General features: G+C 42.7%; 1 protein-coding gene across 1 annotated transcript in view; it reads left to right on the forward strand.

The window, feature by feature from the left end:
• ambra1b (autophagy/beclin-1 regulator 1b) overlaps positions 1-15,294 on the forward strand; it is a 44,493-nt gene extending 29,199 nt beyond the window's left edge. Inside the window, exons 17-18 of the mRNA XM_055934833.1 lie at positions 2,702-2,833; positions 10,688-15,294. Coding sequence (XP_055790808.1) covers positions 2,702-2,833; positions 10,688-11,295 — 740 coding nt within the window. The 3' untranslated portion in view covers positions 11,296-15,294. The remainder of the gene's footprint in view (positions 1-2,701; positions 2,834-10,687) is intronic.
• The last annotated feature ends 1,233 nt before the right edge of the window (positions 15,295-16,527 follow it).

Consider the following 16,527-nt stretch of genomic DNA (forward strand, 5'->3'; position numbering starts at 1 on the left):
ACAATTTCTACACTGTACTCCCGATCAATTTGATGTTATTTTAATGGACAACAAATTTGCTTTTCTAAGTGACCCCTTTTGAACGGCAGTGTATATGTATGTCTTCATTCCACAGATAAAGCATCAATATTATATACCTAGAATGAACAAATACAGTGCATTCGGAAAGTATTCAGACCCCTTGCCTTTTTCCTAATTGTGTTACGTTACAGCCTTAATCCAAAATTTCATTTCCTCATCAATCTACACACAATACTACATAATGACATTAAAAACAGGTTTTTAGAAATCTTTGCAAATGTGTTAAAAATAAAATACAAATGCCTTGTTTACATAAGTATTCAGCCCCTTTTGCTATGAGACTTGAAATTGAGCTCAGGCACATCCTTGATGTTTCTACAACTTGATTGGAGTCCACCTGTGGTAAATTCAATTGTTTTGACATTATTTGGAAAGGCATACACATCTATCTATATAAGGTCCCTCAGTTGACAGTGCATGTCAGACAAAAAACCAAGCCATGAGATCAAAGGAATTGTCTGTAGAGCTCCAAGGCAGGATTGTGTCAAGGCACAGATCTGGGGAAAGGGTACCAAAATGCGTCTGCAGCATTGAAGGTCCCCAAGAACACAGTGGCCTCCATCATTCTTAAATGGAAGAAGTTTGGAACCACCAAGACTCTTCCTAGAGCTGGCTGCCCAGCCAAACTGAGCAATCGGGAGAGAAGGGCCTTGGTCAGGGTGGTGACAAAAAACAGATGGTCACTCTGACAGAGCTCCAGAGTTGTGGAGATGGTAGAACCTTCCAGAAGGACAACCAGCTCTGCAGCACTCCACCAATCAGGCCTTTATGGTAGAGTGGCCAGATGGAAGCAACTCGTCAGTAGAAGGCACATGACAGCCCGCTTAGTTTGCCAAAAGGCACCTAAAGATTATCAGAACATGAGACATGAGTCTCTGGTCTGATGAAACCATGATTGAACCCTTTGGCCTGAATGCCAAGTGTCATGTCTGGAGGAAACCTGCCATCTTCCCTACAGTGAAGCATGGTAGTGGCAGCATCATCCTGTGAGGATGTTTTTCAGCGGCAGGGACTGGGAGACCAGTCAGGATCGAGGGAAAGATGTACAGAGAGATCCTTGATGAAAACCTGCTCCAGAGCACTCAGGAGCTCAGACTGGGGCGAAGGTTCACCTTCCAACAGGACAGCGACCTTAAGCACACAGCCAAGTCAACGCAGGAGTGGCTTCAGAGCAAATCTCTGTCGCTGGAGAGAGCTGAAAATAGCTGTTCCGCAACACGCCCCATCCAACCTGACAGAACTTGAGGATCTGCAGAGACGAATGGGAGAAAATCCCCAAATACAGGTGTGCCAAGCTTGTCGCGTCATACCCATGAAGACTCGAGACTGTAATTGCTGTCAAAGGTGCTTCAACAAAGTACTGAGTAAAGGGTCTTACAGTAGCAGTCAAAAGTTTGGACACACCTACTAATTCAAGGGTTTTTCTTTATTTTTACTATTTTCTACATTGTAGAATAATAGTGAAGACATCAATAATATGAAATAACCCACGTGGAATCCTGTAGTAACCAAAGAAGTGTTAAACAAATCAAAATGCATTTTATATTTGAGATTCTTCAAATAGCCACACTTTGCTTTGATGACAGCTTTGCATACTGTTGGCATTCTCTCAACCAGCTTCGCGAGGTAGTCACCTGGAATGCATTTCAATTAACAGGTATGCCTTGTTAATTTCTGGAATTTCTTTCCTCAATGTATTTGAACCAATCCGTTGTGACAAGGCAGGGGTGGTTTACAGAAGATGGCCCTATTTGATAAAAGACCAAGTCCATATTATGGCAAGAACAGCTCAAATAAGCAAAGGGAAATTACAATCCATCATTACTTTAAGACATGAAGGTCTGTAAATCCGGAAAATTTCAAGAACTTTGAAAGCGCAGTCACAAAAACCATTGAACGCTATAATGAAACTGTCTCTCATGGGGACCGCCACAGGAATGGAAGACCCAGAGTTACCTTTGATGCAGCGGATAAGTTCATTAGCATTACCAGCCTCAGAAATTGCAACCCAAACAAATGCTTCACAGAGTTCAAGTAAAAGACACATCTCAACTCATTCCCCCCTCTAAACATATCGTCAGTTATATCGATAATCTGACTTCCTCCCTAGTCTGTATCGGACCCAAAAATATCATATCGGTCAGGCTCTAATAATAATAATTTGGTGGGTGCCTATATTTGTTCTGTTTCAAGTGTGTATTATACTCATGTATGGAATGTTTGTTTTGCATATCCCATCTCCCTCGGATACACCCAACAGCAACCCTGGAGCAATAAGGGTAAAGTGCCTTGCTCCAGGGCACACCGGCAGATTTTTTTCACCTTGTCGGCTTACGGATTCGAACTAGTAACTTTTCGGTTACTGGCCCAATGCTCTAACCGCGAGGCTACCTGCCACCGACTTCTCATTGGCTCCCTGTGTGAAATAGAAACACTGAGATCCAATCAGAACGTTCTCAAAGACACTGACATTCAATTAAGAGTCAGCAGTAAAAGTATTATTTTGTATTTAAAACAGATATTAACCTAATGTCTCATCTTATTGTGCAGTTTAGTGTTGCAGTTTTAGTTTCTTTGAGGAAATGTAAATGTATCAATGTTTTCTCTCTCACTATCTCAGAAGTCCGTCAAGAGCTCCCGTCCACGAGCCGCGAGGCCAAAGGGAGCCTAGAGCAGCCACAAACCAGCCAGATCGAGGACAGTGCCCTGGGGGACGCCTCGACAGAAGCCGGCACCTCTACCGCTAACACCGGTAATCTTCTCAATCCCACCTACTACCCTCCCTTTTTATAATGCCATTAAGCAGGGTTGGGGTCAATTCCAGTCAATTCAGAAAGTTAACCCAATTTGAAATGTTACTCATTGAAAAGCATAGAGAATTGGAATTCCAGTGTACTTCCTGAATTGAAATGGAATTGACTCCAACCCTGTCACAGTGCCTCTTATTGTACCTTTTATATGGTTTTACAGCATGTTTTCCCCTACTATGATCTCCAGGCGGGGTGCAAAGGCCCCCAAAGCGACATCCAGGCCCTCTAGTCTCATTCAATTCAAACCAATAGAAGCATAGGGGTAGGGGAAACAGTTTTTTATATGGCTGTAATGACGGCACATGGTCAGGAAGGGCTGTTTCAACTGTCTGTTTTGCAGAGGAGAGAATCCGTGGAAGATGGAGGTGTTAGGTTCTAATTTCCAGAGTAAAAACTCAACGGACACTTTGAAAGCTCAACCAAGTTTATTCTTCCCAGAGGATCAATACAACCTTTTCACACAAGCACTGATATTTAACCCTTCCTCCTAGGCTGAGTCTCCTCCTACACATCTGAACAAACATTGTGTCTTTACTGCTAGGCAGGACACTAAGTGATACGGGCCGTAAACTTTTTTTCTTAACGTGACCTGACCTGACCTCGTATCAATGCCTGCCACGTGTGATCGCTTTCCCTACACTCAGTACATTCCAAGCTTAATTGCACACACTATATACCTTCCTCCTACAGATAACCATTAACTTCTGGTGTAGACCCTCTAAACCTAAGCACCCAATATTTCAATAGGATACCTGATAATTAACCCTATCCCAAGTTTAGGAGTTTGTACCCAGAATCCATCACAGGTAACTGCCAAAATAAATGACACGCCAATATAGTGTCTTTATAGGGAGTTGGGCCACCACGAGCCCCCAGAACAGCTTCAGTGCACCTTAGTATAGAGTTTGCCAGTGTCTGGAACTCTATTGGAGGGATGCAACACTGTTCTTCCACAAATTCCATAATTTGGTGTTTTGTTGATGGTGGTGGAAAACACTCAGGTGCCACTCCAGAATCTCCCATTAGTGTTCAATAGGGTTGAGATCTGGTGACTGAGACATACACCCTTTAACTTCTTATGGCTGCAATCCCATTAACGGGATGATATGACAACAGCCAGTGAAAGTGCAGGGTGCCAAATTCAAACAACAGAAATCTCATAATTAAAATTCCTCAAACATACATGTATTTTATATAATTTTAAAGGTAATCTTGTTGTTAATCCCACCAAAGTGTCCGATTTCAAATAGGCTTTACAGCGAAAGCACCACAAACGATTGTTAGGTCACCACAAAATCACAGACAGTCATTTTTCCAGCCAAAGACAGGAGTCACAAAAAGCAGAAATAGAGATAAAATTAATCACTAACCTTTGATGATCTTCATCAGATGACACTCATAGGACTTCATGTTACACAATACATATATGTTTTGTTCGATAAAGTTCATATTTATATCCAAAGACCTCAGTTTACATTGGCGCCATGTTCAGAAATGCCTCCAAAATATCCGGAGAAATTGCAGAGAGCCACGTCAAATAACATAAATACTCATCATAAACTTTGAAAGATACATGTTTTACATAGAATTAAAGATACACTTGTTCTTAATGCAACCGCTGTGTCAGATTTCAAAAAGCTTTACGGCAAAAGCACAATATTCAATCATCTGAGAACAGCGTTCAGCCACAAAAGGAAGCCATACAGTTACCCGCCAAATTGTGCAGTCAACAAAACTCATAAAAAGCATTATAAATCTTCACTTACCTTTGCTGATCTTCATCGGAATGCACTCCCAGGACTCCCACTTCCACAAGAAATTCCCGTTTTGTTCGGTAATGTCCATAATTTATGTCCAAATAGCTATTTTTGTTAGTGTTTGGTTAACAAATCCAAAGTCAGGAAGCGCGTTCACTAAAAGCAGACGAAATGTCAAAAAGTTCCATAACAGTCAGTAGAAACATGTCAAACGATGTGTTGAATCAATCTTTAGAATGTTTTTAACATAAATCTTCAGTAACGTTCCAACCGGAGAATTACATTGACTTCAGATGTGCGATGGAACAGAGCTCTCATGTGAACGCGCATGGATAGCGCATGGTCAGGTAATGGTAGACCTGACTAATTCCTGTCTCCTTCGGCCCCACTTCACAGTAGAGGATCATACAAGGTTCTACAGACTGTTGACATCTAGTGGAAGCCGTAGGAAGTGCAAACTCATCCATATCCCACTGTGTATTCAATAGGGTCTTGGTTGAAAATCGACCAACCTCAGAATTCCCACTTCCTGTTTGGATTTTTGTCTCAGGTTTTTGCCTGCCATATGAGTTCTGTTATACTCACAGACATCATTCAAACAGTTTTAGAAACTTCGGAGTGTTTTCTATCCAATACGAATAATAATATGCATATATTAGCAACTGGGACTGAGGAGCAGGCAGTTTACTATGGGCACCTCGGTGCACCTTTCATCCAAGCTACTCAATACGGCCCCTGCAGCACTAAGAAGTTAAACCCCCTATGCTTCTTCAAGACCCCTCTTTCACTGAGATCTGTTCTAGCCAAAATAATGTGCAACTGGGATTTTTATACATGACCCTAAGCATGATGGGGTGTTAATTTGATGTAAATTGAGAATAATGTCAAATTTTGCGTGTGTCAAAGTTCCTAAACCCCTCCGACTCACTGTTGGGTGGTCTGTCAAAGTGAGCACCTCTCTCACTCGGTGTGTGCGGTACAGCGCGAGCTACGTCACCAGGTTATGCAGCCCCCCCCAACTCACTGAGCGCTAGTCAGAACTTTGTGGAATAGTGCAACTCTGAAAATAATAGACTAAATCGGGGAGACCAATCGATTGTAAGATATGGCATATACAGTGCGGCAAAAAGTATTTAGTCAGCCACCAATTGTGCAAGTTCTCCCACTTAAAAAGATGAGAGAGGCCTGTAAATTTCATCATAGGTACACTTCAACTATGACAGACAAAATGAGGAAAAAAATCCAGAAAATCACATTGTAGGATTTTTAATGAATTTATTTGCAAATTATGGTGAAAAATAAGTATTTGGTCACCTACAAACAAGCAAGATTTCGGTCTCTCACAGACCTGTAACTTCTTCTTTAAAAGGCTACTCTGTCTTCCACTCGTTACCTGTATTAATGGCACCTGTTTGAACTTGTTATCAAACAGTCACACTCCAAACTCCACTATGGCCAAGACCAACGAGCTGTCAAAGGACACCAGAAACAAAATTGTAGACCTGCACCAGGCTGGGAAGACGGAATCTGCAATAGGTAAGCAGCTTGGTTTGAAGAAGTCAACTGTGGGAGCAATTATTAGGAAATGGAAGACATACAAGACCACTGATAATCTCCCTCGATCTGGGGCTCCACGCAAGATCTCACCCCGTGGGGTCAAAATGATCACAAGAACGGTGAGCAAAAATCCCAGAACCACACGGGGGGACCTAGTAAATGACCTGCAGAGAGCTGAGACCAAAGTAACAAAGCCTACCATCAGTAACACACTACGCCGCCAGAGACTCAAATCCTGCAGTGCCAGACGTGTCCCCCTGCTTAAGCCAGTACATGTCCAGGCCCGTCTGAAGTTTGCTAGAGAGCTTTTGGATGATCCAGAAGAAGATTGGGAGAATGTCAGATGAAACCAAAATAGAACTTTTTGGTAAAAACTCAACTCGTTGTGTTTGGAGGACAAAAAATGCTGCGTTGCATCCAAAGAACACCATACCTACTGTGAAGCATGGGGGTGGAAACATCATGCTTTGGGGCTGTTTTTCAGCAAAAGGACCAGGACGACTGATCTGTGTAAAGGAAAGAATGAATGGGGCCATGTATCGTGAGATTGAGTGAAAACCTCCTTCCATCAGCAAGGGCATTGAAGATGAAACGTGGCTGGGTCTTTCAGCATGACAATGATCCCAAACACACCGCCCGGGCAACGAAGGAGTGGCTTCGTAAGAAGCATTTCAAGGTCCTGGAGTGGCCTAGCCAGTCTCCAGATCTCAACCCCATAGAAAATCTTTGGAGGGAGTTGAAAGTCCGTGTTGCCCAGCAACAGCCCCAAAACATCACTGCTCTAGAGGAGATCTGCATGGAGGAATGGGCCAAAATACCAGCAACAGTGTGTGAAAACCTTGTGAAGACTTACAGAAAACGTTTGACCTCTGTCATTGCCAACAAAGGGTATATAACAAAATATTGAGAAACTTTTGTTATTGACCAAATACTTATTTTCCACCATAATTTGCAAATAAATTCATAAAAAATCCTACAATGTGATTTTCTGGATTTTCTTTTTCTCATTTTGTCTGTCATAGTTGAAGTGTACCTATGATGAAAATTACAGGCCTCATCTTTTTAATTGTGAGAACTTGCACAATTGGTGGCTGACTAAATACTTTTTTGCCCCACTGTATACCTATTTGGTCAAAGACCAAGTCCATATTATGGCAAGAACAACTCAAATAAACAAAGAGGAACGACAGTCCGTTACTTTAAGACGTGAAGGGCAGTCAATAAGGAACATTTCAAAAACGTTTGTTTCTTCAAGTGCAGTCACAAAAACCATCAAGCGCTATGATGAAACTGGCTCTCATGAGGACCGCCACGGGAATGGAAGACCAGAGTTACCTCTGCTGCAGAGGATAAGTTCATTAGTTACCAGCCTCAGAAATTACTGCCCAAATAAATGCTTCACTGAGGTCAAGTAACAGACACATCTCAACATCAACTATTCAGAGGGGACTGTGTGAATCAGACCTTCATGGTCAAATTTCTGCAAAGAAACCACTACTAAAGGACACCATTAAGAAGACACTTGCTTGGGCCAAAAAACACGAGCAATGGACATTTAGACTGGTGGAAATTTGTCCTTTGGTCTGACGAGTGCAAATGTGAGATTTTTTTTTTTTGTCTTTCTGAGATGCGAGTGGGTGAACGGATGATCTCTGCATGTGTATTTCTCACCGTAAAGCATGGAGGAGGAGGTGTTATGTTGTGGGGGTGCTTTGCTGGTGACACTGATTTATTTAGAATTCAAGGCACACTTAACCAGCATGGTTACCACAGCATTCTGCAGCGTTACACCATCCCATCTGGTTTGGGCTTAGTGAGACTATAATTGACCCAATGACCCAAGACCTACATGCTATATAAGGGCTATTTGACCAATAAAGAGAATGATGGAGTGCTCCATCAGATGGCTTGGCCTCCACAATCCCCCAACCTCAACCAAATTGAGATGGTTTGGGATGAGTCGGACCGCAGAGTGAAGGAAAAGCAGCCAACAAGTGCTCAGCATATGTGGGAACTCCTTCAATACTGTTGGAAAAGCATTCCATGTGAAGCTAGTTGAGAGAATGCCAAGAGTTTCATCAAGTCAAAGGGTGGCTACTTTGAAGAATCGCAAATATTAAATATATTTTGATTTAACTTTTTTTTTTGGTTACTACATGATTCCATATGTGTTGTTTCATAGTTGTAACGTCTTCAATATTATTCTAAAATGTATAAAATGGTAAAAATAAAGAAAAACCCTTGAATGAGTAGGCGTTCTAACATTTTTGACCGGTAGTGTATATAGATTAAGAACTTTTGTGAAAGAGCACAGTTTGAAATATATGGCAAACAGAAATCAAATCAGATGGACATCAGAAATAGATGGGAGAGGTTAAGGGTAGAGGAAGGACAGGACTAAAAACAAACAAAATATAACTATTTTAAAATAGACTGTGTCCATAAAATGTATATAGTATGTATAAACTGGAATTACAAGCCTAACGTGTTGTTGTTCACTAGTTTTCTCCAATTGGTAGTGGGTTGGAGGGTAATAAAGGAAATGTATTTTTTTTTTTATGTGTGTGTGAAGAGGCGACTCTGGGATGCTGGCCTTTTAGGCAGAGTTCCTCTGTCCAGTGTCTGTGTTCTTTTGCCCATCTTAATCTTTTTTTTTCTTATTGGCCAGTCTGAGATATGGCATTTACATTGCAACTCTGCCTAGCATCCCGGAGACGGCTCTTCACTGTTGACGTTGAGACTGGTGTTTTGCGGGTACTATTTAATGAAGCTGCCAGTTGAGGACTTGTGAGGCCGTCTGTTTCTCAAACTAGACACTCTAATGTACTTGTCCTCTTGCTAGGTTGTGCACCTGGGCCTCCCACTCCTCTTTCTAGTGTGGTTAGAGCCAGTTTGCGCTGTTCTGTGAAGGGAGTAGTACACAGCGTTGTGCGAGATCTTCAGGTTCTTGGCAATTTCTCGCATGGAATAGCCTTCATTTCTCAGAACAATAATAGACTGACGAGTTTCAGAAGAAAGTGCTTGTTTCTGGCCATTTTGAGCCTTTAATCGAACCCACAAATGCTGATGCTCCAGATACTCAACTAGTCTAAAGGCCAGATTTATTGCTTCTTTAATCAGGACAACAGTTTTCAGCTATGCTAACATAATTGCAAAAGGGTTTTCTAATGATCAATTAGCCTTTTAAAATTATAAACTTGGATTATCTAACACAATGTGCCATTGGAACACCAGAGTGATGGTTGCTGATAATGGGCCTCTGTTTATGGAATATCTACATAGACGTACAATCTGCCCTTTCCAGCTACAATAGTCATTTACAACATTAATAATGTCTACACTGTATTTCTGATCAATTTGATGTTATTTTAATGGACAAAAAATGTGCTTTTCTTTTAAAAACAAGGACATTTCTAAGTGACGCCAAACTTTTGAACAGTAGTGTGTGTGTGTGTGTGTGTGTGTGTGTGTGTGTGTGTATGATCGATCAATACACAACTTTCACAGAGTAGGGTATTTGATGCAAGAATATTGGATGCAAACATATAAAATACATTTTTCATTTCATAAAATTAGACATTGTCTTGCTCACTCGAGAGAAGGCAATTTGGTCCTGGCTTCCAAACGAAATCCCCTGCATCATTTTGTGAAATTGTCATTAGTCTACCGATTTTGCAAATAATAAATGTAATAATAGCATATTTGATCTATCCCAATAAAAAATTGAAAAGTGCACATAAATCGATAGCCTTGGTACAGGTGTCTATTATATGTGCAACAGAAATGTAGGATATGTTCGCTGGCTACTGTAAGAAAGTTACATTCTAATGAAACATTTGTGAAATAAATTAGCCTTTTAGCCCATGTGTGTCATCCTATGAAGTGGACTCACTCTTTCCCTCATTTTAGTAGATCTATTTTTCCATAATGATCTGATCACACCATGTAGAATGATGTCAAATTGCGTTGAAAGTGGGAGGCAGGATTTGGTTGGCTCTTTTCCTCTTTGCTTGGCAGAGATCTCAGAAAAGGTCAAATTGTGAACCGGTGACCCAAATTTATCACATAAAATGCATATGCCATATCTCACAATCGTAGCTCTAGCTTTACCTCGCTCTCCCTGAGTGAGAGAGGTACGCACTTTGACAGACAGTCCAACAGTGAGTCAAAGGGGTTTAGGAACTTGGCCGAAATTACATTTCGGCAGGCATAATTGAATTTCTCCCCTCTTGGAGTCATTTCCTATGGCCCTCAATGGTTTCCATCGTCTCCTCATAACCGCCCTCTTCTACCAACCAGCTGAACTGAACACTGAGGTTTCAAGGAATAACAGCAGACTGACATTAACTTCCTCCCTGGGGCTAATTAAGTTTTCATTACATTACATCGTTTTTTTTGGTGACATGCCACACAATCTGCAGCTTGAAAGCATGAATTATCATCGCTCAATCATCTCTCGTTCCCTCCCTCCCTCTGTCCCAGGTGAGGCCCCAGAGTACGCCCCGGGAGAAGACGCCCTGGCGCGGATCCGCCGGCTCATCGCAGAGGGCGGCATGACGGCGGTGGTCCAGCGGGAGCAGAGCACCACCATGGCCTCCATGGGTGGGTTTGGCAACAACATTATCGTCAGCCACCGCATCCACCGCGGCTCCCAGACTGGGGCGGGTGCTGCTGCCAAGCGTCCTAGCAGCAGTGACCCTATTCTGGCCGACCCTGGCCCCTCTACAGCCTCCCCTTCCACCTGCCCCCTCAACTCCCTGTGTCTCGGCCTGGAGCACCCCCCTGCTCCCTCAGAGCCTCACCCAGGCCAGGTGTGGGGTCTGCCCTCCCTCTCTCAACCACAACCCCCTGGCCTAGCCTCAGAGGGTGAGGGGGCCAGTCTCTCAGTGGCCATGGACATCGACGACGTGTTTGAAGGAGCCGGCCGAATGGACGATTCTGAGCCAGGCCCCTCTTCCTCCCTGCTCTTCTCTTCTTCCTCTCGCGGCTCTTACCCCTCTGGCACCGGCGGAAATGGCAACAATAACAACAACAACAACAACGGCAGTAACAACAGAGATAGTTACCCAGGTGACCCTTACAGCAGGTAGAGTTCTGTGTGACTTGGCCCTTATTGCCCAGGAGAGGGAGAGAATCCCTCAGAGGAGATAGTGGGTGAGTGCTTTGGGTCGACAGACGGTGTATCACGAACCCTAAAGCCGAGTGTACACTACACGATTTTTGGCCCCCGATTTAGCTGTCGCAGACAAGTTTTTGAGATCGGAGACAAAATCACCATGTTGTTGCCTACTCGAACCGTCCAAGACGTCCCAATATTTTCAAACATGTTTGATTTTATTTGCACAATGTGTAATGCTCTTGTAGTGTGAGATGTGATGACACGTTTTGAGAACGGTGATAGGCATTGTGAGCTCGCCAGAGTAGAAGCCAGTGAGATGATGTATCACATCAACCATAATGTGTAGACTCTCGAACAGGAGCGACAACTACTACTAGCTAGCTAGTATGCATTTGTACTTGCCTTAAAAGCCTAAGTGTCAAATGGTTACCGCTCTGAAGTTCACAAGTAAAATGTATTGGCTAGATATTTCAACTCTATGGCAAGCGTGAATGTCTGACTATAAACTTTGAGGATGCTTTGAGCCACAGCTCGTTCTAGCAACGTTAACAATCTAATCACATCACATTGTTTTCGCCAGACAGCGTAGTATGGAGTATCCTCACGACTAAGTGAAGAATCTTGTCTTGTACCACATCGTTTAGTGTGCGCACCACTACGTTGGCAAGACGGTTGTTTAATGTGAGCGGCTCAGCCATGTTTGGATTTTGAAAGTCGTGTAGTGTACGCCCGGCATAAAGGAACAGTGTATGGCCCTGTCTTGCTGGTGCGCTTCTCCTCAAAGCCTTATCTCACAAAGAATGGGTGCTCAGACTCTGCAGGGTATCCAGCCCTGAACATAAGGGACATAAGCTCCTCCCCTCCCCATGCTGCACCCATCAGTGGCATTGTGATCCCCCTGCATTGGTGTGCACTTACACTGCACTTAAAATGGACCTTAGTTGTATGATCATTCCATGTCAGAAAGGCTTTTACTTGAATTGTGCCAGCACCGGGGTACCGATGCTGAGATTTTTTTTCAGTCCTTTCTCTTTGCATAGGTGTGACCGATAGACAAGGTTACTCCATTCAAAGTGCCATGTAAGGGTAATTGTAAACAACAAGAAGAAGAAGAAACAGACGGTTTCTCCAGTGTGTGCAGCGTTCTGGTGCCATGTGATTTGATGTGAAATAGCGTGCGTTTGCTACATTTGGAAGCTTTTTTTTTTTCTTTTTTTTTTGCTGCCAAGTTGTAGGACGTGTATTTGTAATTTGATGATAATGCATAGCGGGAAAATAATCCTATTGTTGTATGAATCATGAGATGCGTGTGGCATAACTAAAGCCATGCCTTTCAAGAGAATCTTCAGCTGCCTGTTTTTTTAGTTTTTATTATATACTGAACAAAAATATAAATGCAACATACAAAATTGCAAATATTTTACTGAGTTACAGTTCATATAAGGAAATCAGTCAATTGAAATAAATTAGGCCCAAATCTATGGATTTCACATGACTGTGCAGGGGTGCAGCCATGGGTGGGCCTGGGAGGGCATAGGCCCACCCACTTGGCAGCTAGGCCCAGCCAATCAGAATGAGTTTTTCCCCACAAAAAGGCTTTATTACAGAGAGAGATACTCCTCAGTACCCCACCCCCTGAGACGATCCCACAGGGGGAAAAGCTGAATGTGGAGGTCCTGAGCTGGCGTGGTTGCGAGGCCGGTTGGACGTACTGCGAAATTCTCTAAAACAACATTGGCGACAGCTTATGGTAGAGAAATTAACATTAAATTCTCTGGCAACAGGTTTGGTTGACATTCCTGTAGTTAGCGTGCCAATTTGCACACTCCCTCAACTTGAGACATCTGTGGCATTGTGTTGTGTGACAACTGCAAATTTTAGTGGACTTTCATTGTCCCCAGCTCAAGGTGCACCTGTGTAATGATCATGCTGTTTAATCAGCTTCTTGATATGCCACATCTGTCAGGTGGATAGATTATCTTGACAAAGGAGAAATGGTCACTTACAGGGATATAAACACATTTGTGTACAACATTTGAGAGCAATATGATATTTGTGCATATGGAACATTTCTGGGATTTAGTTCACCTCATGAAACATGGGACCAACACTTTACATGTTGCGTTTATATTTTTGTTCAGTGTAGATTGACTATGTCAGAGAGGTCCCCTCAAAAGGATTGTTGTCCATATTACCCATCAGGCCCCAAGTGTACAGAGCATCTGATTCAACGTTAAGAGTCCCCTATGGCTTCAAGTTCAAGCAGGATATGGTGGACGTATACAAAATGGTGGATGTAATGTTAATGTCTAATCGATCATTTCTGACTATTGATCCTGTACTATTCTATTGCATGTTTTCAATAATGCTGCATTGTTTCCGACAAAAAAGGGAACGCCATCAGTACAAAAGTCTAGCAAAATACAGACAAATCGGCATTGAAGGACAAACAAACTCCCACACCTGTTTGGGGAAGCATGAGCCAGCCATCTTGCCTGGCTTGTCATGCTGAAAGGCAGCACTGTCATTTCTCTCCTGTTGCACTAGAGTGACCGTGTTTGGTGTCGAGGTGTGTATGGTGAGCGGTGAGGTTCGGGTCAGGACTTGTTTACTATCTGGTCCCTGGTCACACACTCCACAAACCCCCACCCCTCCAGCCTAAAAGTGTGATGGAGACCTTCCCCCGGAACCAGACCAGACCTAGAGCCCCCTGTCGCCTGCACTTGCCACTGTTGTTCCAGGGACCCTGTGAGAGACGAGTAGTTACCATTTAGGATTCAGTAAAACAAACCTGACTGTTGACTTGAATTACGCACAGTGACCCTCCCCTTCCCACAAAGACTCTGAGGAGGAGAGAGCAGGGGGCTAGCTGGATTGGCTTATCCATAGCTGTCTGTCAATGAGGAGTGTCTTCACTGAGCGTCTTCTCAGTCAAACCCCAGCACCAACACACCCAGCGCTTAAGAAGCATTGAAGAAGAGCTGTTCTGTGTGTCTGGTATGTATGTATGTGTGGGCCAGAAGGCTGGTATATGTAGAATCTCTCTTAGTTACTCTGCCCTAATGGTGTGGTTTGGTACGTCAGGGTCGAGAGCTTTCGATTGTAATCTCAACCTGTCCCCCTGCTGAACCAGTCATTTTTTATTTTGAACTTGAATTCTTGATCACCATTCATTTTTAATGGTTTTGTACTGTAATGTCGTCAGAGGTACATCTGGCCTATTGTGACAGGCAGTGTCCTTAGCATATCATTTCACTAAAGCCCCTTGACCACATTGGGTGCTTAAAGGCGAGAGAAAGAATTGCCCTTGCACCATTTAACTTTTATTTTTTAAATTACCCATAATGCTTAGCTATTCACATTTTTGTATTGCTTTTGAGGGTTCTTATATTGATAGTTTAAGTTGGTGGGATTTGAGTTTCTTGGGGGGGGGGGAGAAGGGGTTAATGAAAATTAGCTGAAAATGCCATATTGAGAGTACAGGACCTAATGAAAGGAGCGAATGGAGAGTGCCCTGTTTTTTTCTTTCGCTTTTTTTTGTTGTTGCTGCGCAGCGAGTCCTGTGTGCGGCTCTAAGCAAGCTGTATGTTGCATGTATGAAAACTGTCTTACTGATTAGAAGAAAGTCAAATTGCCTGGCAGGTGAAAAATAACTGTAGACCTATCTGAATGCTCCTCCTGGCTTTACTTGATTAGGGAAGATTTAAAAAAAGAAAAAATACGTTGGCTGTTCATGTGTCTGTTTTGTGTGAAAGAGCGCCGTGCCGCATCACATCTCCCCATATGTTCCTCACCCTGAATGATACACATACTGTAGGTCCACAACTACACATTTAACAGTGCTAACCAATGGTATACAAAGGTAAACTCTCGCCTAATATTACAAAACAACTATATCAAACGATCAAGTTTGTTCACTTCATTGGCTTTGACTTTTCTGTGATGTAATTAAAGAGATTTGTTGACAAAACATGTAACAGTTCTGTGAAGAGATGGAAATCGTATTATTTCTTGAATGGAAAAACTACAGGTAAGTTCTATAGCTATGACCTGCGGTATTGAATAGCTAAAGTAACCGGTGTCATCTATAGGATCATTGTACGCTTTACCCACAGTGAACAAATCCTATTCTTAAAGTGAATCGATAATTCTACATCTCTTATATGGCCATGAGGTTTGATTTATGTGGAATTAAAGCGTATCTAACATGGCATTAGTATAAAGTCGTTTGATACATGGCACTGCATTTAGCTGTGAATGTTTCTTCAAACAAATCAAGTTTTTATACTCCAGACTGCAGAGATGCATGTTTATAAGTGGAGAAATACTGCTTAAGCTTAACAAGTGCAATGGTCCCTCTGTACCACTTGTGTTTGGCAGAGCATTCATTTCAACTAGAAGTGGCGGTCAAAGAATCGATCCCTGTGGAACACCACATTGGATCTTGAGGGAGTTTATGCCTTTTTAAAGTGACAGATTGCATTCCTCCCAACTAAAAGGAAGAATGCAGTCTTCAATGGTTCCTCTACTTGTTTGTGTTTATACTGAACAAAAATATAAATGCAACATGCAAAGATTTTACTGAGTTAGTTCATTTAAGGAAATGAGTCAATAGAAAAAGTCATTAGGCCCATTTCACATGAATGGGAATACAGATATGAGTCTGTTGGTCACCGATACTGTATCTTAAAGGTAGGGGTGTGGATCAGAAAAACCTGTCAGTACCTGGTGTGACCACCATTTGCCTCAAGCAGCGCGACATCTCCTTCGCATAGAGTTGATCAGGCTGTTGATTGTGGCCTGTGGAATGTTGTCCCACTCCCATTCAATGGCTGAGCGAAGTTGCTGGATATTGGCAGGAACTGGAACACGCTGTTGTACATGTCGATCCAGAGCATCCCAAACATGCTCAATGGGTGACGTCTGGTGAGTATGCAGGGCATGGAAAAACTGACATTTTCAGCTTCCAGGAATTGTGTACAGGTCGTTGCAACATGGGACTGTGCATTATCATGCTGAAGCTTGAGGCGATGGTGGAGGATGAATGGCACGACAATGGGCCTCAGGCTCTTGTAACGGTATCTCTGTGCTTTTAAATTGGCATAAATAAAATGCAACTGTGTTTGTTGTCTGTAGCTTATGGCTGCCTTTACCATAACCCCACCGCCACCATGGGGTACTCTGTTCACAACATTGACATCAG

Source organism: Salvelinus fontinalis, chromosome 9, assembly GCF_029448725.1.
Source record: "Salvelinus fontinalis isolate EN_2023a chromosome 9, ASM2944872v1, whole genome shotgun sequence".
Classification (NCBI taxonomy): Eukaryota; Metazoa; Chordata; class Actinopteri; order Salmoniformes; family Salmonidae; genus Salvelinus; species Salvelinus fontinalis.